At 34.3% G+C, this 25351-nt stretch overlaps 1 protein-coding gene across 35 annotated transcripts in view; it reads left to right on the top strand.

Moving 5' to 3' along the window:
* The window catches only part of LOC120417793 (potassium channel subfamily T member 2), a 367487-nt gene that overhangs the window by 286164 nt on the left and 55972 nt on the right, over positions 1-25351 (top strand). For all 35 annotated transcript variants that reach the window (XM_052710596.1, XM_052710607.1, XM_052710608.1 and 32 more), the window contains 5 exons: positions 16429-16508; positions 17541-17640; positions 23952-24150; positions 24391-24465; positions 25047-25130. In XM_052710596.1, the coding sequence (XP_052566556.1) occupies positions 16429-16508; positions 17541-17640; positions 23952-24150; positions 24391-24465; positions 25047-25130 (538 nt within the window). The remainder of the gene's footprint in view (positions 1-16428; positions 16509-17540; positions 17641-23951; positions 24151-24390; positions 24466-25046; positions 25131-25351) is intronic.

Below are 25351 nucleotides of genomic sequence, written 5' to 3'. Positions count from 1 at the left end.
ATAAAAGATTTAAAACTTGTCACTCGGCAACTTGATCAAAACAAATCGTGTATTGGTTCGTTTTTTGAAGTTGGATAATAATTTGAAAGACTTTTATTTTAAACTTAATATCGCAGATAGAACGTATTTCATTCAGAATAGCAATAAACATTTTAAACATTTTTAAATAACTTTTTTTTTTGTTACATTGTTTATATTTCAGAGAATTGAACAAAAATCACATAATTTTTGTATATTTTTTAAAAACAACTTGATCCTAAATCCGTCCACCCGTGTGGATCAATCGAACCGCGCACTGGACTCACAATCCAGAGGTCGCCGGTTCGAATCCCGCGGCGGGCGCTCTAAAAAAATCTTTGTGTAAATATGGGTATTCGGCGCTGTCGCTCCGTGCCATACTTTCATACACTTAGGATACCAGGGCGGCGAAGTCCTTGTAGATAAAAAGGAAGACACTAGTGGTTGGTACTAGCAATGGTGGCCGACAGCTATAAAGCCAACTTCGTTTTCGTGACCTAAATAAAGTTCAAGGGTCAATCTGATGAATGTGTTTTACATCAATGAAATTTGATTATTTTTTTTTTTTCAAAAAGTCATTATTAATCAAAAGTCACTAAATTTATATCTAATCACAGTTTTAAGTCACAATTTGATATTCAAAAAAATCAACCTGGTTTCGGATAACGAAGAACAGTACCTAACCAATCGACTCTATTTGTGTCAATATCGAAGGAACTGTCGAGGCAAAGAGGAATCAGGTTAAAGAACAAAATAAACGAAGTTTGCTAATTGAAGGGGCTAAAGAATCCATGAAAGTAGTAAAGAATATTGAGAAATTAGACATCACAACAAGAGACTTAACTTTTTTTATTTATTTTGTTTTTCGCTTAAAATGTTCCAAAAATTCGAACTAAAACTAAAAAATGAAATTTTATTGTTTGAAATAAAATTTGATTAAATTGATATGTAGGTATAATCATTAAACTCAAATTGTCGAAATTTAGATGTATATAACCAACTAAAAGTTGTTCAAATAATTATAAAACTCAGATCTCATATAACTGACCAAATAAAATTTGTGTTAAAGCAGTTTTTATTGATTCCGCTTACCAATCTAGGCAAAAATATGTTCGAAAACTGTAAAAGCTAAAAGTTTCCACAAAAAATGGGACGAATCTCAGAACGAAATTTAAGTGCTCTGAATCTCGTTGTGGCGCACAAAGAATTAGATTTGAAGAGTGATGCTCCGGTAATGCTTGCATGTTTTATCATTGTCAGTCACCGTGTCTGGTTTCTATTTTCGTGCACCGTAAGAGGGGTTTTTTCCTATTTTCGTCCTTTTGGCCCTTCCTCGTTGTGTCTCCCAATTTATGCGGAATATAAATGGCGATTTTCATGAGGTATTTCACCGCACAGAAAAGCCACACCTCTGCAAGGCAATAAAGAACGTCGCATCAATATTTATTGCTTGTCAAACTAATTTCAAGCTGCCAAACCCCATCCCTTCGAATACCCCCCGAGCAGTGCCATTAAGCCCTAAACATTGAAGTGCTTCCGGTGGGACAGGCTGACATTTGCAAACAACATTCATCTGCAGCTTGTCCCAATCCCTTAGCATTGAGTAGTAGAGAGAGGGCATTGTTGCGGTTTATGCAAATGAAATGCCAATTTCCCTCCTTCACCTCCCTAAAACAAATTGCGGTGGATCAACAGGCTGGACGCACCGAGTAGGCCGTGGCAATCATTGTGAAAAGTTAAAATCTACAAACCCCATTAGAATGGAAAGTTGGGTTTTATCGATCGCAGCAACCCACTCCGGCGAACAGCTGCTGCTGCTCAGGCCGGAGAGGTGACTCAATCAATGGTGACGCTGAATCGACGTAGGCTACTACGCGAGTAAGCCTTAAATTCTATTTTTGAACGTCACTCGTGGGTCTATTTTTGGGCAGACAATGACACCGAATTTTTAACCGGAAACTCGTCACCACCGAGCGACGCTAATGGTTATCAATGGGGATTTTTTGTCCCCCCTTTTATTTTGTCAATGCTTGTGTTTTGCGAACGTGATCACTTATACTCGTGAATCAATTATATTGGCACAGTTGCGAGAAACGGGTAAAGAGTGCGGTGTGACGCACAGCGGGCGTGACGTCACAATAATATTCACCGGGAAAAGCTTAGAACAAATATTGATACGAGGGAAAATATTTGCAATCGAAGTATTATTTTTTATCATCCACTCGAACGTGAACGTGATTTGGCAACAATCGAAATGAATGATGAGTTTTGTGCTCTGGATTGAGAGAAAAACAGCAATCGGATTGAGCTTGAAAAACGTACTTTTTTTATTGCTGGAATCTGGTACATTTTGCCTAATGGACATCTCGCCGAAAGTCATTTCACCGAATGGAACGTTACACCGAAGAACGTTTTGTATTAGTATTATATTGTGACTGATTTTTTTAGTTGACTTACTTAATGATGGTTTTTTTTTGCAAAATGCTTTTTTTTTATGCAAAAACTTTCAAAAACTTTCACACTAGGATTTATTAACAGAATTCGGTAGTTGAAAAATCCGTAAAGTTTACATCGGTAAACCATCTGTCAAAATGAACCAAATTTTACCGGTTGTATGTACGATGAACAATAATGAATTTTATTACCGATTTTCGGTAAGTTTTTACCGATTTGGTAATTTTCAATTTACCGAACTGTTCAGCAGTTGAAAATTTGGTAAACTTTACCGAATTCGCAAAAAAAATCTAAAGGTGTATTTTCCAAAAACATAATTTTTCTCAAACTTGCTTAAAAAATTTAAAACCATAAACTAACAACATTCTTAAGACTCATTCTCCAAGACCACAAACCAAGAAAGTTTGAATTCTTACTCGAACTTGTAATAATATTTATGTTTTGGAATGGTTTTGATATCATACGAGATATATTTCGAAAAAAGTGAAAAATTTCGTACCGTTGCAACGCCGGAATGAACCTTAAATAATTTGGTTTTCAAATTTATACAATTCAAAAAACTTGTTAGAAATGATGCGAAAACTCAGCAGTTTTATTAGGATAAGGAAACTGGGGACCATCCATAAACCACGTGGACTCTTTAGGGGGGGGGGGGGGTATGGCGATTGTCCACGCTCCATACAATTTTTTTTGTGTGAACAATTGTCCACGAGGGGGGGGGGGTTAACATTTCCAAAAAAGTGTCCACGTGGTTTGTGAATGGTCCCCTGCTAATGTTTTAAAAATGCAAAAAAAAACATACATTTTTTTCTAAAAAGTCTCCACCTTGATTCCAAGGAACGACTTATTGCTAAAGCATAAAAATTTAAAAAAAAAGTATTCAAATCACTTATTATAAAACGTAGAAAGTGCATTGTTAAAAAATGCAAAAAACCTATTTTTATTTTTCTAAATTTTTAAATTAAAATATACATTTAAATGTTTTCAAGAATTGCACATGTTTATGAACAATCTAGAAAAAGAATATTTAAAAGAACTGCTTAACCCAATGCCAATTTTATTTCAAGTATTTGTCCTTTCAAAAATTTTCCAATAATTCAGAGGACAAACAAATTTAAATTTTATTTGAAAAAACAAACCTTTTTAAGGCAGTTATACATTACTCTGAAAATATACAACTTTTATTTTTGAATTTTAAACAAATAAAACCTTATTATTTTTTTAGGGACTACAGATCGGTACAAAACGTAACAGTTTAAGAATTTGTTATAATAATTTATTGATATTTTTCAAATTATGATGCATAAAGAATTTTCTAATACTTTTTGTTTTAAAATTTAAAAAATCAGGATAGAAATTTGTAAAAAAAAAGTTTGGCATAAATGGTGGGGGGCGATGATGGAATATTTAAAATATACTTTTTGCAAACTGTTAAAATTTGATTTTAGGTTACTGAATATTTTATACTAATCCATTTGTTTTGCAATATTATTTTTTCATTTTTCAAAATATCTAAGTATTAACACATTTTTTTTCGCGAAGGAAAAACATTCAATGTTACTGTACAATGCAATTCCACGAAAAAAATGTAATATTTTCAAGCGAGGCTAAATTCAAGCGGGCTAAATATGCTTAAAAAGGCGGAAAAAAGCAATTTAAATAGTTTTTGGTTGATTTGACTTCTGCTTCCATAAAAATTTTGAAGTTTAAAAAAAGTGTTGCCCATTTTTCATTTGTTGAATTTATTGCAAAAACTCACAAAAATGATCTTTTCCATATTCCAAATATGATCAGTTATGATTGAAAAAAGGGGGAAATTCTCACAAATAATCGTTCAAAAGTTGTTTTTTTTTGTGGATTTTTTATTCATTCAGCGAAACGTCCATTCTGAAATTAATGTGTGAGTGAAGTAAGTGAGTTATACTGTGACCTAGTGGGTGAAATTGTGAGCAACTGAAAATGTAAGTGAGTGAATGAGTAAGCGAGTGAGTGAAAGGGTGAGTTATTGAGCGAAAGAGATAGTTAGTGAGTGAATTATTAAGTGAGTTAGTGAGCGAGGGAATTGGTGAGGTTGTGAACGAGTGAGATAATAAACGAGCGAATGAGTAAACGATTGAGTAAGTTTGTGAGTGAATGAGCAGAGTTTGTGAGCGATTGAAATAGAAAGCGAGTGAGTGAGTTAGTGAAAGTCAGTGAGTGAAACTGTGACCGAGTGTCTGAATGACTGAGTGCGTGGGTGAGTTTGTGAGCGATTGAAATATTAAGCGAGTGAATAAGTAAGCGAGTGGATGAGTAAATGAGTGATTTAGGGAGTGAGTGAGTGAGCGAGTTAGTGATTGTTGTTTCAGATAATTAAATTACTTTCAAAATGGCATCAAAAATCTATTTCTAAGCAAATCCTCAGGGAAAACCCCTTCAGCGATTTTCAAACGATCCCAATCAGTACGCTATTAAATCTCAAACATGTACCCCATAAAAATGTGTATGTTTTCTCGCACACCTTTTTGTCGCCAGATTGAACGAACAATCACGACGCAATGAACTTTTATGCTAAAATAACCCCATAAATTGATTGGATGGGCCACACGAACAAAAAAAACAGAGGCGAAACTCCTTTACAACATCAAAACATGTTTTCTCACGTGCAAAACGAATGTGTAATGGGACTATTATCGCTTGATAGGGTGGTTCTGGGTTCACTTTTGTTTTTTTTTTTTTTTCTTAAGAAATTTAAAATTTTCATGTAAAGCTGATGTTTTCGCCAAAATTCTACACTGAAATGGTGACAAATTCTGAGAATCATTATTTTACAACGAATAAAATTCAACCCTAAAAAAATGTGTCACACAACCACTTTCTTTTGATGCAATCCTTCCTTTATTTTTTGCAACGGACAAAGGTTTGTTCTGCTTAAGTGATGTTCGTGCCAAAATTGCCCCCACCGAGCAAAGGTTGATGTCGTGGCAGTTGTTGAAGTCGTGTCGTGAGTCGGGGGTAATTGCTTCTCACGTTCTTTTGTCACGTCATTCAAAGACGCTACACCATCATACCAAACATACTCATAAAGATTGTTCGTGTCGAGAATGGTTGATTCGGGGAATCATTTTGGGGTTTCGGTTTTGATGTTGGATTTGGGGGGCAAATTTTGAGCTTGTTTCGTGGAAAAAGTTTTCCGGTGTGTTTGTTTATGTTGAACTGATAATAACAATATAAACGATAATTTCCTTTTCTGGTAAATTTCCTAAAATAGATGAAAACCCCGGACGGATCCCAAATTGAATCAATCAACAAAACAAATGTTCTTATTTTAAATCGACCTTTGAACATCAAATTAAATCTTGATTGATTGAAGAATCCCATCTGGAAAATCAGTATTTACTCAGCAATTATCGTTTGATCTGCGAAAAAGCTCCAAATTTGCTGTCATTCACATGACTTTTTTTTTCATTTTGACTTTATCCGTTCACAAATTTGTTCTATTCCACTTCCACTCCCATCGACCCCCGCTGCTAATAAAATCAAATCCATTTCCTTTCATGGATGATGTGAAAATTTACTCCCATTACTTCTCGTTTTTCCACCCTCCACCACAAGCCGAAGTCAAAAGTCGAAAAAAGTCTCTCACCCGAAATAAGTTTAAATCTCCTGCCCAAAATATGTACACCATTGAAAGCTCACACCGCCACCATCATCAGCCAGATAGGATTTGCTGTGCCTCTTTACTCAAAGCAGATTGGATAAATTACGATCCGGCTTACGGTGGGGTTCTGAATTGACTTGGTTGAAGATTGGGTTTGCTTCTTTTTTTGTTGTGAGATGAGAAGAGCTTTAGAGAACATACGCTTTGAGAGTTTAAAAAAGAACCATTTGATATTGCATTGCTTTTGAATTTTGGAATTATTGATGTTTTTTCACATTTGTAAGACTTATTATTCGAAAATTTAACAAAAAATGGTAGTGATTTTTTTATTTGTTTTAAATATGTAATAAAGTCTAGGTGCCACTTCAACCAAAGATTACAACTTCCAATCTTGCGTCTTGTAAGTTGCGTTGTTGTTAGATTTTCAAAATTACGACAAGGTTGCCAGATTTTCAAAGTTCACTATCATTTTTGGTTATTCAAAAAATCTAAAATTTTGGAAATCATTTAAATTATGGCAAAAATTGTGAACCTCGAAAATATAAAACATCTTCTAAGTGGTGATATTTTATGTCAGGATGTGTGTAATTGGTCGATTATAGATTATGACCCATCAGATTTTTTTCAAATTCCTACCACTGATTCACAGTAAATCGTTCTCAAATGTCGTTTTCATGTAATATTCACAAAAAAAGTATTTATTTCAAAGTGATTCATGCCAGCAATTTTTGAAACATTTGAAGATCCCCGATGCTAACCTGGCCGCAGCACCTAAAAGGACCTAATAAAAATAAATGAAAAATAAACAAAATATGTATAATATTACACATATAGACTTTTCGGTAAACTGAAAATTACAGAATTCAGTAAAAAGTAATGAAGTTCTTATAGTTAGTCGTACAGCCGAAATTCGGTAAAATTTTGTTCATTTTGACAGATGGTTTACCGACCTGAACTTTACCGATTTTTAAACTACCGAATTCGGTTAAAAAAATCTAAGTGTGTACAGTTGCCAGATTTTACTACAAAAAAAATCTTGATTGAATTTTTTTGTGTTTCCACAATTTTTATCATGTACATGTCATAATTCACCATTCCGAAAATCGGGGGGCAAAATATAAATTATGAACATTAAAAACGTTTTTTGAATAAACATGTAAAATCGACTTTAATGTATTCAGAATACAATTTCTATCGTTTATTTTTGCAAAACGGGCACGTATAGACATTTATGATTTTTTTATGTTTATTCCAGCTCGATCGCGTGAAACTCAAAAAAATGTTTCAATTATTCTGTTTTTTTCAGTTAAAAAAAATGGGTACGACAAAACTTAATTTTTGAACAAAACCGATATTTTTTGTTCCAAAATTAAAAAAAAATGATTGAAATTTATTGCTTATTATTGTTTTTATAACCCTTTTTTTAAATTTTAAATTTTAATCGAAAAGTATTCTGTAATTTGATGTCATAGTTACTTTGTGGTGTGGTAATTACCAGTCTTTAAAAAAAAATCTACAGAATTGCTTCAAAGACGTTGATGACTAAATCAGTGTATGCAAAGAAACAGTTTTTGAAAGATAACAAATGGGAAAAAATACGTTTTAGGAGTTTTACGGAAATAATGATAAATTTTTAAACTTGCTTAAGTGATCCCTCAATTAAAATTTAAAATCAAATTTTGGTCTATTTTGGTCAAATTTTTGTCTATTTTGGTATGTTTTGTTTGGTTAAAAAAATTGAAAACATTTTTATCGGAAAGATCAGAAAAAATACACGAAATACAAACATTTATCTTTTACCGAAGTCTCTGGCAACTGTTCATTAGTGATAATTTATGACAGGGTTGCCAGAATACCGAATTAGTCGGAGAGATCAATAAATAACTGTTCCACTAGATGTATAATGATCTGAATGTTATTTTGAATTTACTTGTGAGATACTCGTAATCTTGAAAAATTGCATATCTCTCTATTTTGTGACGAAATTCCATACCAGGGTTGCCAGATTTTCAAAATTTATGACTTAGGAAATGCGAAGTCAATTTTAGTTAAAAACAATCACACACATTTCTTTTGCTATCTACATTGAATTGAGTATATTTTGCTTCACTCCATCATTTCTAATACAAAAAATAGCATTAAAAGAAATAATCATTTAAGACTGGTACAAATCTTATTTTAAGTGTTTTGTCAATCGTCGAGGGAGGTAGCGAAACAAATAAATTAAATTTTCAAGCCAAATTTTCAACAAAAAAACAAAAAGCAATGCTACTGTTATGCTACTGCCACAAATTTGAAAAAAAAAATCAATGGATTTATGAAAACAAAAATTCTTGAATGTTTACGTCTCAAATTCAAAATTTGTAAAAAGATATAAATACCTATATTTGATTAAAACTGCATACATAAACGTTATGCATTGTGTTCTAAATAGTAAAGAAATGATTTTTTTTTTTTTCAATACAAATCATAATTTTTTGTGGTTATTACAATTTTTGCCCCCTGATTTTTGGGGGTTTTTTGAAGGGAAGGGAACAAAAGCTTGATTTAAATTTGTATTGGTCTTATACCAAAATTGATATTGACAAAACTAAAAACGGAAACATTCCAATAGACATTATTCTAGCCTGTTTGAAAAATTTCGTCCCGAAAACGGCCTACACGCAAAGTAGGCTACCATTACTGAGCTCGCAAATCGCGCAAAATTCATGGAATACTGTGGGTCCAAAAACCAAAATCTGCACCGTGTTTCAAACTTTAAATTCACCGCACGCAATGTTCACCGGAGCTGACAATGAATGTAGCTGCGTGTTGTTCCCGAGGGAGGGGTGGCACTGGCTGGTTTCCAACGTAAAAGTTTTCAAATTAGCTTAGGACGACAACGCGATGTGGTTTGTTCCCGCCAAAAACTGGATCTTTCCTCGGAAACAGCTACCGAGAGTTTCGGGCGTGTCGCTTGACTCAAGATTGAATAAGTTGTTGGAAGTAGTAAGGTAATCATTTTTGAACGGAAGTGGTGATCGCAAAAGAGTCTTATGCTATATTTTTTATTTTTTTGCTGATTTGAGCGGATCTTGGAAAAAATCAACTTAAAAATTTAAAAGATATCAAAATATCATATAGGGACCATCCATAAACCACGTGAACACCTTAGGAGGGGGGGGAGGGGTTGGCGATTGTCCACGCTCCATACAAAAAAGTTTTTTTTTGTATTGACAATTGTCCACGAGGGGGGGGTTTGTGGATGGTCCCATACGGCATTTCTTTTAAATATAATTTTCTGACAACCAAACCCTACCGAAGGGAAATATTTGTCGGCTCACACTTGAGAAAATTGTATTATAAAACAAGATTTCCCCTTACACTCACACAGCAATCTGGTTCGTTGAAGAAGAGTTTGATATTTATTCTTCCTTGCGGTGCTTATCAAGTGCCGAGCTTTATTGTTGGTTTTACCCTCCCGTGCCAAGCCAAGTCCCAGTACCCTCGCTGGAAAGTTGTTCTTTGTGCCGTATAGCTTTTCGACGGAAACGAAGGAAATTCTGAGAAAATTCGACAGATTTACACTGTGAAAAGTTTCTAGATTGAAATTATTTGAGAAATTTATTGAATAGTATAGTTTTGTAATAAAAACTCCTTATTTGAAAAACACAACAAATTTTGTAAATTTCTATCAGTGTTCCCAAAAAACCCGTGAGAAAATCTGTACACCTTTTGTTGTTTCTGGCTTTGTTTGGAAAATGCTGTGTGTGTCAGTGTTGTTACATACGTTGCGGCGCACTTTCCAAGAAAAATGCTACGCCAATTTGTCATCTTCGGTGAGTGTTTCAGTTTCGTGTCGCGAGAACGCCCTAAATTGAAATTGATAACTCAATTTGTGTCGAACTTGGTCGGATTTTCCAGCCCAAGCGAGCTGTCATCCGTGGCAGACATATTGGTGCAGACACTGAATAAATTATCCCTTGTAATTAAATATAAATATGAGGGACGCACACATACATACGTGGACCTTTTTGCCCTGTGTGTGTTTGGGCAGGATGGATGTAATTTGACTTGTGGTCGACCTTTTTGGAAGGTGCGAGGGGTGGTGCCAACCTAGAAAACTCTGAGTGGTGAAATGAGGAACTGTTTGTGTTGGGTAATTTCGTTAAGTGTGTTTAATTATGATAACGTAAACGTGATGGACGCAACACACCAAATTAGCATACTGCTCTGTTTCTGAAGGCCTTAAGGGAAGTGCGGCTTAATTAAAACTTCTCATCAACACTACTTTATCGTTCCTGTAATATGTTGAAAATATAGATTGTTCTAGTTGTTGAGATGTATAGGATTTTTTTTGACTGTAAATGATTATGAATAATTGTTTAAAAAATGAAATTGAAATTGTAATCAACATCTCAATGAAAAGTCTTGTTGAATGCATTACACATCAGAACAATTGTTTCTCAATTATTAGTTTTCAAAAATATTGGTTTCAAAGATATTAGTTTCAAAAATATTAGTTTCAAAAATGTTAGTTTCAAAAATATTAGTTTCAAAAATATTAGTTTCAAAAATATTAGTTTCAAAAATATTAGTTTCAAAAATATTAGTTTCAAAAATATTAGTTTCAAAAATATTAGTTTCAAAAATATTAGTTTCAAAAATATTAGTTTCAAAAATATTAGTTTCAAAAATATTAGTTTCAAAAATATAAGTTTCAAAAATATTAGTTTCAAAAATATTAGTTTCAAAAATATTAGGTTCAAAAATATTTGTTTCAAAAAAAATAGTTTCAAAAATATTCGTTCCAAAAATATTAGTTTCAAAAATATCAGTTTCAAAAATATTTGTTTCAAAAATATTAGTTTCAAAAATATTTGTTTCAAAAATATTAGTTTCAAAAATATCAGTTTCAAATTATTAGTTTCAAAAATATTAGTTTCAAAAAAAATGTTCTTGAGAAAAAAATACGTATTGGATACTGTACAATTAAGTTTCACAAAAAACAGGTTCAATCATTTTTGAAAATGTTTTTCAAAGAATGAAAGTGCACTTTAAATTGTTTTCAGTTGAATGCATCTCTAGTTCCAATGAAATTTTGATTTTATCTCTTTTTTTAATATTTTATTTGGCCTTAATTTTTCAGGCCAATTTTGAAAGCAGAGGGAGGGGGCAGGGGGTTACATTATTTTCAATTTTTTTTGCAGCGGCCTTATTTATAATATTTTAAAGGTTTATTTTATCTCTTTATCAGGAATTTTCTGAATAGAAATGTTATAAACTTGTTTCAAAAAACAGCCGTAGCCCAGTTAAGAAGCAGACAAACGTCAAAAATCCAAAACAAACCGAAATTACCTAGGGGTTAATGGATGCAAAAATGATGTTCAACAAATAAAAAAACTTTTTTTAATTTCAAGTCACAATCAAAGGAATATGAAAAGTGAACATAATAAATAATTTTGAGTAACTTTTATTTTTATAATTATTCAGGAAATTTTATACATCGGAAACCCCCTCGTAAATTTTCGTTCAGCCCAATTAGCGAGCAGCATTCTGTAACTGGGCTACAGCCAAAGCCCAGTTACCAAACAAGTACTGTTACATAATATCGAGGTATGGAGCTTGGATCAACTAGCTGCAGAAAGTTCGCTGTATTTTATTTTTACATAAAAGGTGCACTACACTGAAAAATGTTGCACTTTCCAGATTAGCAATTTTTCTGTGAGTAGTAGTAAAAAAATTAATAAAAGGACTTATTTGTGTGTTTTCTAAAAATGTTTTCAAAAGAAAATGCATTATTTTATTTTTTGAACTTGTGCTAAAATTTTTGATTTAGTTTGCCAAAATTACAAATTCAATTATAATTCTCCCTTGACGTCAGGCCTGCAACGCATTATAGTCGCTAATGCAGTAAATTCAACACGAAGGGTTTACGGCCCAGGTCATTAGTAATCTCGCGCTAGGTTAAATTTCGGTCCCAAATGGCACATAGCAGCAGGGCCTAGCCCTGACCTTCAATACTGTAGGCACTGTGGTACCCCGGAGGATTTTGGTCCTATCCCAACAGCAGTGCCTGCCAACAGCTTATCCTGTTCTGGTACTGGGCGTGCCTTGTATTCACCGTCGCGTTATCTATACTTTTAATTAAAAACTATAAATTACTGGACCCGGTTGGGTTTTGGTCGTAAAGCACCCGGCAAGCCTGGGCGACGACCGCCGGAACGTTGGTGGTCATTTATGAATGCAAATATGGCACGGTGGGAAATTATTTCCGAAAGGATTTGAACGCACACATCCAGACTGTGGCTGGATTTGGAATGTCTGGAGCTGAATAATAGATTTCATTTGAATGGTTAAATCTGTTGGCTGCTGGCCAAACTGTGCGAGATTTAACGACACTCTTGCTGACTGGGAGGGCACTGTCTAACGACATGGTAATTCTGTCTGGAGAGACAATCTTCGGAGTAGATATGAACGACAAAAGAGAAGTTTCTTTGTATTCTGGCAGGATGGAAAAGGTCTTTGATCTCAAAGATTAATTGAGAATCACTTGGAAATGCAAAACACACATGCCATTAGTTTCGTTAGAAGTAGTTCTAGATATAAACTAAGTCTGAGTCAAATTATTGATTGAATTTTGAACAAACGCCTACACTACTTAAGAATAAAATAAATTGATTAAAAGATATTTTCAAACCTGTATCAACCATGCGGTAGATCCTTCTTCAGCATATTTAACTGGTTGATTGAGTTGAAGCCATAACTGACAAACGTACACATAAACATACCCCGCTCATGCACACGCAAACCCATTTCGCAAACGATCCATTTGGTTTCGGCGTTTATGGCCAAACACTTGACTCTTGGCGACGGACCTTCCTTGGGACGTACGACTACTGCCGCAGTAAGTGAGTCTTTATTTTTCGCTTTTTTTTTTCCTTCTCGGACCGTTTTACGGTGAAACAACGGCACAAGAATCCTTTTCGGACCGAGTCTCGTTTACATTCGAGCAGATAGCAAAATAAAAAGCATATCGTCGAGAGGCCCCAGAAGTTATTGGATCGGTTATCGGTTTGACCTTTTCTGCTTAACGGTGACTGGCTTTATATGAGACTTCATTTTTTTATGATTGAAGTTTGATTGGTTGAGAAATTCGTGAGTTGAAACTTTAACGAGAAAGTCTATCCCTCCCATTTCTGATAATTGAAAAAAGAAATTTATTTAAACAACTCTTTTTTGAACTCAAAATAATAATTCAGAAAAGCTCATTACAGCACTAATTAGAGTTGTCAAAAATTTAACTCATTTTGACGGCGCTTTGAAAACTTGTAGCCGCGATGGACTTTTGCTGAAATAATTTTCATTTTGCATTGTGTTGCAACAACATAAAAACAAAGTGAATTTCAGTTCACAAAAAATACCAAATAGAAAAATATGGCCTAAATGACCAAAACGACCAAAATAACCAAATAACCAAAACAACCAAAATTACCAAAATTACCAAAATGACCAAAATGGCTAAAACGACCAAAATGAACAAAATGTACAAAAAGACTAAAACGACAAAAACGACCAAACCGACCAAATCGACCAAAATTACCAAAAATTACCAAAATGACCAAAATGGCTAAAACGACAAAACGACCAAAACGACCAAAATAACCAAATGACCAAAACGACCAAAATGAACAAAACGACCAAAATGAACAAAATGACTAAAACTACCAAAATGACCAAAATGACCAAAACGACCAAAATAACCAAATGACCAAAATGACCAAAATTACCAAAATGACCAGAATGGCTAAAACGACCAAAACGACAAAAAAAAACCAAAAAGAATAAATCTACCAAAATAACTAAAACAACCAAAATGACCAAAATGTCCAAAATGACTAAAACTACCAAAACGACAAAAACGACCAAAATAACCAAAACGACCAAAATGAACAAAACGACCAAAATGAACAAATCTACCAAAAAAAAAGAGCGACCAAAATTACCAAAATGACTAAAACTACCAAAACGACTGAAACGACCAAAATGATCAAAACGACAAAAATAACCAAATGACCAAAATTACCAAAATGGCTAAAACGACCAAAACGACAAAAACGATCAAAATGAAAAAATCTACCAACATAACGAAAACGACCAAAATTACTAAAACTACCAAAACGAAAAAACGACCAAAACGACCAAAACAACCAAAACGACCAAAATGAACAAAACGACCAAAAACAACCAAAATTAACAAATCTACCAAAATATCCAAAACGACGAAAATGACGAAACGAAAAAAAATACCAAAATGTCCAAAACGACTAAAACGACCAACACGACAAAAACGACCAAAATGACCAAAATGACCAAAATTACAAAAATAGCCAAAATGGCTAAAACGACCAAAATAACCAAAACGACCAAAATGAACAATACGACCAAAATGAACAAATCTTCCAAAATAACCAAACGACCAAAAAACCAAAACGACCAAAATGAACAAATCTACCAAAATAACCAAAACGAACAAAATAACCAAAACGACCAAAATGAACAAAACGACCAAACCGACCAAAATGTCCAAAATGACTAAAACGACCAAAATGACCAAAATGGCTAAAACGACCAAAACGACAACGACAACGACAACGACAAAAAAAAACGACCAAAATGACAAAAACCACCAAAATGAACAAAATCACCAAAAAACCAAAAACGTCCAAAATGATCCAAATTAACAAATCTACCAAAATAACCAAAACGACAAAAACGACAAAAAAACCAAAACGACCAAAATGAACAAAACGACCAAAATGAACAAATCTACCAAAATAACCAAAACGACCAAATGAACAAAACGACCAAAATAAACAAATCTACCAAAATAACCAAAACCACCAAAATGAACAAAACGACCAAAATGGAAAAAACGACCAAAATTAACAAACCGACCAAACCGACCAAAATGTCCAAAATGACTAAAACGACCAAAACGACCAAAATTACTAAAACGACCAAAACGGCAACGACAACGACAAAAAAAAACGACCAAAACGACAAAAACGACCAAAATGAACAAAAAGACCAAAAAACCAAAAACGACCAAAATGAACAAAACGACAAAATGATCGAAATTAACAAATCTACCAAAATAACCAAAACGACTAAAATAACAAAATTACCAAAATTACCAAAATTACCAAAATTACCAAAATTGCTAAAACGACAAAAACGACAAAAACAACCAAAACGACCAAAATAAACAAAACGACCAAAATGAACAAATCTACCAAAATGTCCAAAATGACTAAAACGACCAAAATGTCCAAAATGACAAAGTTCACTTTTTTAAGAGGATAAGGGAAAATCTCCACGGTATCCCCAAGTAAGTTTCGCTTGGAGTTGAACGGTTTTTGGGAAGGTAAAAGGGCTAGGATATGCTCTAAGCAAGCGTTGCGATCATTGGCATAGTGTGTTTAAGGTCTAAAGGCAAGGTATCGGATGCTGCTGTCGAGACAATTCCCGTTTAGTTATTAGAGAAACACAAAAAATCAACCACGCTTCTTCGTTCCTTCCAAAAAATATATTGAAAAGGGTTTTAACATTTGCTTTTATTACTATGGATTATATTGCTCAATTTTCGGGGAACGGTGGAAGACATCACTTGACTTAGACCACTGTAATAACTAAACTAAAATTTCGATTTTCTTCAGGTAATTTTCATTGCTTTAGGAAAGGACAAATTTCACGACTAATGGGAGATAAAAGAACTCGTAGCAAATCATAACAAAACTTCCAGCATTACAACAACGAGGACATTCCTCTCCCCCTTGCTTCTTTCTTCCCTTAATTAGCAAACTAATTAATTCAGATTACTTGCTAGCTCCCCAGTTCTCCCCTGCACGAGTTTATGAACAGCAGAAAAACTCTCTGTCAGCAACCGAACTTCGGCATTCCAACAAAAAAAACACATAAAAAGAGAGAAAAATGCATCCCCGCATTACCATAATTTACGAATGAATCAAGCCACTCTGTGCAGCGCAACAACAAAGGGAGGAAAATTTTCCATTTTCTTTTCATTTTCCGCCATTGGGAAGCAAAAGAAACGGGAGCAAAAATCAGTGAAAAATTCACTTCCCATCTCACTTAACCCACATTTCAGCTGCAGCAGGCAAAGTGCTCGACCTGCAGGAAACGAAATAAATGCCAGGATTTCCCTCCGTGCCAAATCCTTTAGCGTCGGAGAGATCTGACCCCTCAGGAGAAAAAACCCCTCAAGAAGTTGATACTAATTCCGATTTTTCTTTTCTCTCTCTTTTTTCTCATTTCAGAGTACGGGTAGAATATTATGTAAATGAAAATACATTCAAAGAAAGACTGCAACTATATTTTATAAAGAATCAAAGATCAAGTAAGTGGACCTCTTTCATCTTGAATTTCAATTTTCTTTTAGAATCGTTTGAGGCAAAGTTGAGAGATTTCTTCTAGGTGAAAAGCCAACCAATCATTCAAAGCAATTACCCTGGAAATAACCAACACGTTTGAACTAACATGTTAACTATTTATAGTCCCACCTGTTCCTTGACCTACTCTCTCAACCAAAGTCTGGAAGTCAGTCCATCAAAAATGCAATTCAGAAAATAACGTCGCGCGCTCGAACAAAAATAAGTAAATAAAAAACAACAAGGTGGTACAACCTCGCAGGTCCTGAATAAATTGTGAACCTGGACAGGGGGAAATTGTGTCGCGTGATATCCGCCAGTTTGGAGGTTAACATGCACACACGGTTTATGTCGACAATTTATGCTGAACGTGTATGGTTTGTGATTGTGGAACAGGTTGTTTCGAGGGAATTCCAGTGAAAATATCGAAATTCAATCAAATATGACTAACTTAACATTAAATTTATTTCACTTTAGTAGTATTTTTTCACTCAATGTTATGTGATGATCCCGCTTAAAAAACAACCATTAAAGTACTATTCACCATATAGTTGTTATGCTTTATGTCATATTTTTACTACAATTTCTATAAAATAAATAATAATAATAAATAATAATTTATAAAAACGGTAGTCACCAAATAACTAAAATCAGTTACATTTTCTGTCAACCAATAGTTACCATGAAATAAACAATCAAAAAAACTAATAAAAATAAATTAAATAACCATGTGTCAAATTGTACTATTTCTTCAACTGTTATGATCTTGTCCCCACAAGAAAAAAAAACCAAAAAAGTTATTGTCCCCACTTGAAGTGGAATTCTGTTACAAGTTTCAAGTTATGTTCATTTCGTAAAAACCATGCCACTGTCGTGACCATCCTCAGCAAGTTCATGAATATTATTGGCACGGAAAAATGCTCTCAACTTTGCCAGAATTTTTTGCCTTGTACCTTTCGAAATTATTCATAACCCTTTTTTTGAACCACCTTTCTTTCCAGGTTTAAGGATACGTATTGCTAATTTACTATTTAAGTTACTAACTTGCATTTTGTACATATTTCGAGTAGTGTCGGACCTAGATCCAACGTTTGCAACTTGGTAAGTAGCACTTAAAAATTACTCGACTCCCACAAAATCAACATCAGCAAATCGATTGCCAACCCAAAAGTAGAGCAATTGTTTCAACCTCAAGCAAACCCAACTCACCCACAAACTCGTAAACAATGGATCCTTTCAGAGCTTCATTTTGGCCAAAAACTCAACAGTCAGAACGAAACAGGACTCACCAACATATTCAAATCAAGCCCGACATCAACCGTAACAATTGTGGTGTATCCTTTTCCATACGTTTTAGGATGCAGCTTTGCGATACAAACGTACTAAAGTGCTTCTGGGTGTGCTTCCTTCTAGCTATCTCCTCTCTCTCAGTCTAGATTTTTAGATTCGGATGAACAATTTGTTCATTGAAAGCCACAAAAAGGCAAACCACAAAACACTTTTGCCGTAACGTTTTTCGGGAAACCAAACCGAATTTGGTTGCTCGCTCGAGAAAGGCGGGTGGAAAAGTGGAAACAAATAGAGTGCAAAGTGGTCCCAGTTAAGGGGAAATTGGATGGATGGAGTCTTTTGGGTGCTGTGGAGCGTATTTTGTTTTGGGAGGGAGTTCTTCCGGTGTGTCATTTTAAGGGTGAGGTTTGCTTTGAAATGGTGTGACTTGTTCAACATTTGCACCATTTCAATGCTTAATGCACAATTGAGTTCCGGTTTTTTTTTAAGGTTAAAAATACTTTTATGTTTTTCCGTTTAAAAAATCATCAGTTTTTGATTTTTGTATTTTTTTAAAGAAAAATGTCAAAATCAGGCTTCGTCATACACACGGGATATAGCTTGAGTGTCTTTACCCCAAATTTATGCCAATTTGGTCCATTCATCCATCCATTTAGGAGTCATTCCAAATCATCTTTTCTGTGGATTTGATAGTATTTCTGTAATATACAATTTTTAAGATTTTCTACATGTATGTTATCCCTTAATTTTCATAATCTTGACAACAAAATTTTGTATGGAATTGCGCAACATTAGAATTTACTGTATGAAATTATATTGAATTATGTTTCAGTACGAAAATTAACTTGATTTAACCAACGAATTGATCGTCGACCGAAAACCATGACGATGCGTTATCAAAATTATATAGATTATAATTAGGGTTAGTGAATTTTCACGATTTCGCGGACAGCGTAAAATTCGTGAAATTCCACAATTTCCTCAAAATCCCGTGAAATTCAAGGATTTTTGAAAATAAATGCATTAAAAAACAAATGTTACCAATAATTTATCCATAAACGTTATAAGTGTAAATTTGATAAGTCCCAATTGAAAAAGGAAACAATAAGTATGCTGAAAATAAAAGATTTCATTGAAGTACAATTTTGTTTTTAAATTTTAAGAATTTGGAACTTCGGATTAGAAATACCCTTAGCAAATCAGATTTTTTTTAAAACGTTTAATAATATGTTGTACTTTTTAAATGTACCATGCAAAACTGTAAAAAGCATTAATGTATCCATGCTTTCCCCTAAATAGAAAAAATATTTAAATGCTATTTCGGGTTTTTTCATTATCAGGGAAAAAACATTATTTTTCTGATTACCTTGAAATGTTACGTGAAAATAGAAGTACAATAAACTGAAAACAAATGCATGTCCCTGCATTTATTGTCACTTTTAGCACGACTTTTGATATTAGTGGAATTTACATGTACAGTTAGGCAAAGAGTTCTTTTCGTCATATTTTTCGTGAAAGCTCATTTTTTGAAAACTAATAATTGTGATTCAAGGAAAATTCCTTACAATAACAATCCGACAAAATCATTTTTTAAATAGAATTCTAGAAGAATTAAAGTTTCAAACTCGATTCAGTCCAGATTGAAATTCTCGAGCTTAAAAATATTATTTAAGTCTTAAAAATCAGCCCTTCTGGATTTAATTTTTTCCAGGTCTCGTGAAATTTCCACGAAATTTAATGATTTGATTTGATGGTCCCCGTGAAAACTGGAAATTTTTAGCTTGCAAAATCACGTAGCTTGGATCCTTTTACTATAATTTAGTGTACTTAAATCTCCACGGTTGTTTACCATAAGATTTTATAGAGCAATTCCAGCTCAAATCAGGAATTTTTCTGGAACTTTTGTACCCGACCCTCTCCGATTTCAATGAAACTTTTTAGACATTTTATCCTAGGCCTATATAAGCCATTTTTGTGTATATGGAGCCAATAGTACTCGAAAATAACATTTGAGAAGGGCGTATGGTATTTAAATATTTTTGTATTTTGCAATTTAAAAATTACTGTATCTCGAAGCCATTGCGTCGTATCAAAAAGTGGTCAAAGACAAACTTGTAGGAAATTGGACGGGCTTTCTGAAAAAAATACACTGAAACAAAAATACACGCCACTTCTATGAGTTTTTTTGATTTTTAAGTCTAAAACATAAATTTAAAGGTGTTGTCACGATTTTTTTTCATTCAAAATTTTTGAGGGAATAGCCTAAGATGTTACAAAAAGACTGACGAAAAATGCAGGATGGTATGTCTCTCCTAAAAAAATAAAAAAATCATTTACTAAAACTGTTTTTTTGAAAAGTGGTCTAAACGTCAAAATTTTCAAAAACCCATAGTGGGAATCGATTCCCCAGACAATTTTACATAAAAGTCTCCATATTGACCATTGTCCTATGTCCAATCCTTGGGAAGATACAGCGGTTTTAAAAATAAAAATGATGAAAAAATAGGTTTTTTGGTGGTTTTTGGCAATTTCTATATGACAGACTTGGTTTTTCAGTCTCATAAATATTTTTACCGGAAAGCTCGTCCAATTTCCCATAAGTTTGCCTTTGACAGCATTTCATTTGGATGTAAGGGCTTACAGATATAAGCTTAATTACATTATTAATAACTGAAAAGGGAATATTTTTTTCAGTGTGGTAGAAACCTGGATAGTAAATTAGCTTACGTAAATATCAAAACGAGTCAAATCAAAAAGCTGTCAAAAGCAAATTATGGGAAATTGGACGAGCTTTCCGGTAAAAATATTTACGAGACTGAAAAACCAAGTCTGTCATATAGAAATTGCCAAAAACCACAAAAAAAACCGTTTTTTCAACATTTTTATTTTTAAAACCGCTGTATCTTCCCAAGGATTGGACATAGGACAATGGTCAATATGGAGACTTTTATGTAAAATTGTCTGGAGAATCGATTCCCACTACTGGTTTTTAAAAATTTTTACGTTTAGACCACTTTTCAAAAAAAACAGTTTTAGTAAATGATTTTTGTATTTTTTTAGGAGAGACATACCATCCTGCATTTTTCGTCAGTCTTTTGGTAACATCTTAGGCGTTTTCCTCAAAAATTTTGAACGAAAAAAAATCGTGACAACACCTTTAAATTTATGTTTGATACTTAAAAATCAAAAAAATCTCATAGAAGTGGCGTGTATTTTTGTATCAGTGTATTTTTTTCAGAAAGTCCGTCCAATTTCTTACAAGTTTGTCTTTGACCACTTTTTGATACGACGCAATGGCTTCGAGATACAGTAATTTTTAAATTGCAAAATACAAAAATATTTAAATACCATACGCCCTTCTCAAATGTTATTTTCGAGTACTATTGGCTCCATATACACAAAAATGGCTTATATAGGTCTAGGATAACATGTCTAAAAAGTTTCATTGAAATCGGAGAGGGTCGGCTACAAAAGTACCAGAAAAATTCTTGATTTGAGCTGGAATTGCTCTATAGGTAGTTAAATTTTGTGTTTTTGGATAGTGGTCCCCGTGAAAATTGCATTTTTTAAGCGCGAAAAATCGCTAAGCCTAATTAAAATTTTCCAGTGTAATGCCCTTGAAAATAATTATTTGATTTTGAAAATAACTTCACGATATTTAACGATTCCAAACTCATCAAAATTTGGTGACATTATATATTTCGTTTTTTAAAGTACATTTTTGAAAGAAAGTTTTCCATTTTGAAATATGTGACTTCAACAATGTGACAGAATTTATTTTATTTTATTATCTCAAAATTAAATCGTCCAAATATGGAATTCGCCCAATGAGTAGTTATTGAAATATGGAAAGCCCAAAAATCAAAAAAAACATCTTTTTCATTAGGGCGTCCAATTTTCCCGAGTTTTGATCTTTTTTTACAAGTCTCCATACAATTTTGGCAGCTGTCCATACAAAAATGGTACGTAAATATTCAAACAACTGTAACCTTTTAGTTAATTTTCTCATCAATTTGGTGTCTTCATCGAAGTTGTAAGTATTGTTGAGGGCAATTGAGAAAAATATAGGTACACGGAAAAAAATTGCCAATTTATTAATTAACTATTTTTTACAAAATTTCAATTTCCCAAGATACGTTTTTATTATTTTCGAGATTGGTATGTTTTAGGGGACAAAAACCCGCAACTTTTTAGCCATAGAGAAATATGGTAAAAAATTCTGCCACCGAGCTATAAATTTTAAAAAAATGTGATTTTTGGAAAAAAAAATTAAATTTCATACAGAAAAATTATACCTTATTATTTTATGTAAAATTGAATTTGCAATCAAACAGTACTTTACAGATTTTTTGATAAAGAGCTCCGTTTTAAAGATATAGTCACTGAAACTTTGATATTAGCGAAATATTTGTAGTTTTTTGATTTTTAAAAATAGTGACCATGAGTGACCGTCCCTTAAAAATATGTTTTATAAATTCAGAAAATTTGCTATAAAATTGTAGAAGAGACATTGAAGACATTGTTGCTGAGATATAGCGGCTTAAAGAAAAAGAATCAGAAAATTTAAGTTTTCCGATCTTTTCAAAAACAATACATTTAAAATTTATGAATCACGGCTAGCATTTTAAAAGGGCCTAACTTTAAACTATTTTTAAAATTCGAAAACTGCAAATATTTCGTTAAAATCAAACTTTCGGTGGCTATATCGCAGCTGTTTATCAAAAAATCTGTAAAGTACTTTTTGATTGCAAATTCAATTTTACATAAAATAATCAGGTAATTTTTTATGAAACTTTCTTTTTTTCCAAAAATCATTATTTTTTTTAACATTCGTAACACGGCGGCAGATTTTTTGACCATACTACTCTGTGGCTTTTTGGCGGGTTTTTGTCCCCTAAAACATATCAAAAAATCTCGAAAATAAAAAATACGTATTTTGGAAAATTGAGTTTTTGTGAAAAAAAGCTAATAAAAAATCGTAAATTTTTGTTTCCCGTGTGCCTATTTTTTTCTCAATAGTCCTCAACAATACCTACAACTTTGCTGAAGACACCAAATTATTTCTTGGATTCTGGTATTCCCGGGAATTTCTGTTTATTTTTCAATCAAAAGAGGAAATTTCTCTTCTTCAGTACTAATCGATATCTAATCAACACTGTATCAACACTAATCCTTTACGATTACTATCTAAACAAAAAAAATACTGCAAAAGAGCAACATCGGGGCTCAATACACAGTAAAAAATTGTGTAAATTTAGAAGGTGTAATTTAGGAAGGTTGAATATTACCTTTTTTATGATGTAATTTTACCTCGATTTAGACTGACATTACACCAGAAAAGAGGTAAAATTACACATTTTTTTCTGACATAAAAAATGTACCCCTTCCCAGATGTAATATTACCATGATTTTTTTACTGTGTACTGTTATGCTATATTTTAAAGACGCTGTTTAACCTTTAATCACCTGATTGACCTTTTCCCCAGAACAGAGCCGAAAATCCCCATACTCCACCGTGTTTATTGATTGTTCCGGCTAATCCCTTATGCATCACCTCCGTCAGAGAGTTAATCCCTCACCATTCGTCCACATCCTTCACTGAAAAACGCAGTCTGACCCAATTACACAAACCTACAGTTACGTTCCCTTTTTCTCTCTCAGTCGAAAACTTCAACCGGCTCGGCCCATGTCCGAGTTAGTGCTGGAAAAGGCTGCTCCATTATTCATGTGATGTTTTGCCAGTGGCTTTTGACCCTGACGGAAGGCGGCGGCCACTTCACAGTCGGACCTTCGTTTTCATTAATTGAACCTCCGGACCTCGCTCGGACTGGTCTCGGCTGGCCAAAAGAGGGAATGCATATTTCATCAGCTGCCTCCGTAGCAGCCTGATAGAGGCCATAGTTGGTTGTGTTATCTCGTTTGGCTCAAAACTTTGTTCGTAGCCGGAAGGGCTTCAGATTACCTTCCCTGGTGGGAGTAAGTTGGAAGTTTTGTTCTGGGTGCAAAGGCCTCGAGCGAGAATTCGCTGAACTGAATTGCATGGCTTGCTTGGGAGGCAATCGATTTGTGCTGCACGGTGTGATTGATGGTGATGATTTTAATTCTACAAAATTGTTTATTAGCTACGGCTGCAAGGTGTCAAACAAAACAGAGTTCCTGGACTCGGCCAAACTGACGGAGGAGGAGTTCCAGGAGAATCCGATCATCAACTGGGACGCGATCCTGTGGGTGAACCGGTCCACGGAGCTGTGGGCGGTGCAGCTCGTCCTGGCGCTCGTTTCGCTCACGGAAGCGCTGCTGATTGCCTACCTCGGATACAAGGTGAGTTCCCGTTTTGAGTTGTTCTGCAAAAGTCAATTACAGATCCATGAACCCGTCGGGCATTCGCCGGGAAACTTTTTCCGACTGTTCGGTAAATTGGAAAATCGAAACGACCGAAACAGTCGGAGAGTTAATTAATTTGTTGGAATTTGCCCTCCGGGAAGTTTGGAGCATAAATTTTAAAGGAAATCTGCGAACTGAATATTTCTAATTGGGAATAAATTTCCAATCTCGTTTCAGGGCAATATATGGCAGCAGATTTTATCATTTCATTTTATTTTGGAACTTGTTACAACGATACCGTTCACAATTACGGTAAGCATCTCTCATGTGTGTGTGTCACCTTAGTCTGTCCATCCCGCCCAAATCCCATCTTCATCTCCGGAGCAGTAATCGTTTAATCCCTCCAAACCCTTTTCCCAAACCGGCCACTTGATCACGACCTGTTCTTTCGACGAAGACATTGTCCTCTCGGATTTTCATTGGCCAAACAGAGCAGTAAGAAACCTCGGAGAAAATCAACAAAAGTCTCGAAATTGCGGCCGCTCCTCCCCCCAAGGACAAACGAAGTGGACAGCAGCAGGCCATGACCGGACTCCTTCAGTCGTAAAGCTCCTCGAACCAGATGAGCCGTTTCGTGCGGCACACTTGACTCGAAAGCACTGTCTGCGCCTGCTACGATGTCACATTTGGGACTTTTTACGAGTGCTTTTCCCTTTTTTCCCCCAAAGGTTCCTTTGTCCACCACCCAGATGTCGTGACTGTTGATTGTACAATTATGAATTACGAATTAATGAAGTGTGTATGTTTTTGTTCTGTTTCTCCTTCAACCCATCAAAAATAACATCATTGTGGACGGATGGAACCAACCTACCGGACCCGGACCAACCGCACAGATTTTATGGCCTCCGTTCAGGAACTTGTTCATTCCAGTGTTTCTCAACTGCTGGCTCGCAAAACGTTCCTTGGAAAATATGTTTGTAAGTATATAGATGGCGCACTGTAGCACGAAGTTGCTTCGAACAAAACCTGATCAAAGCAACCCAGCGTAACAACAAACCCAGCCAGCAGAAATGAATATTCTTTGTTCTCGTCCGTAAGGCTTCAGGGACGACCACATCGTAGTAGCCCATGGCATGCTGTGGCAGACAACATAGACCCAGTACCCTTAACGCGATAATGGCTTCATATTGGTGGCTCT

Source organism: Culex pipiens, chromosome 3 (genome assembly GCF_016801865.2).
Source record: "Culex pipiens pallens isolate TS chromosome 3, TS_CPP_V2, whole genome shotgun sequence".
NCBI lineage: Eukaryota > Metazoa > Arthropoda > Insecta > Diptera > Culicidae > Culex > Culex pipiens.
The sequence above is the reverse complement of the archived record's forward strand: the minus strand, read 5'-3'. Positions and strand labels throughout refer to the sequence as shown.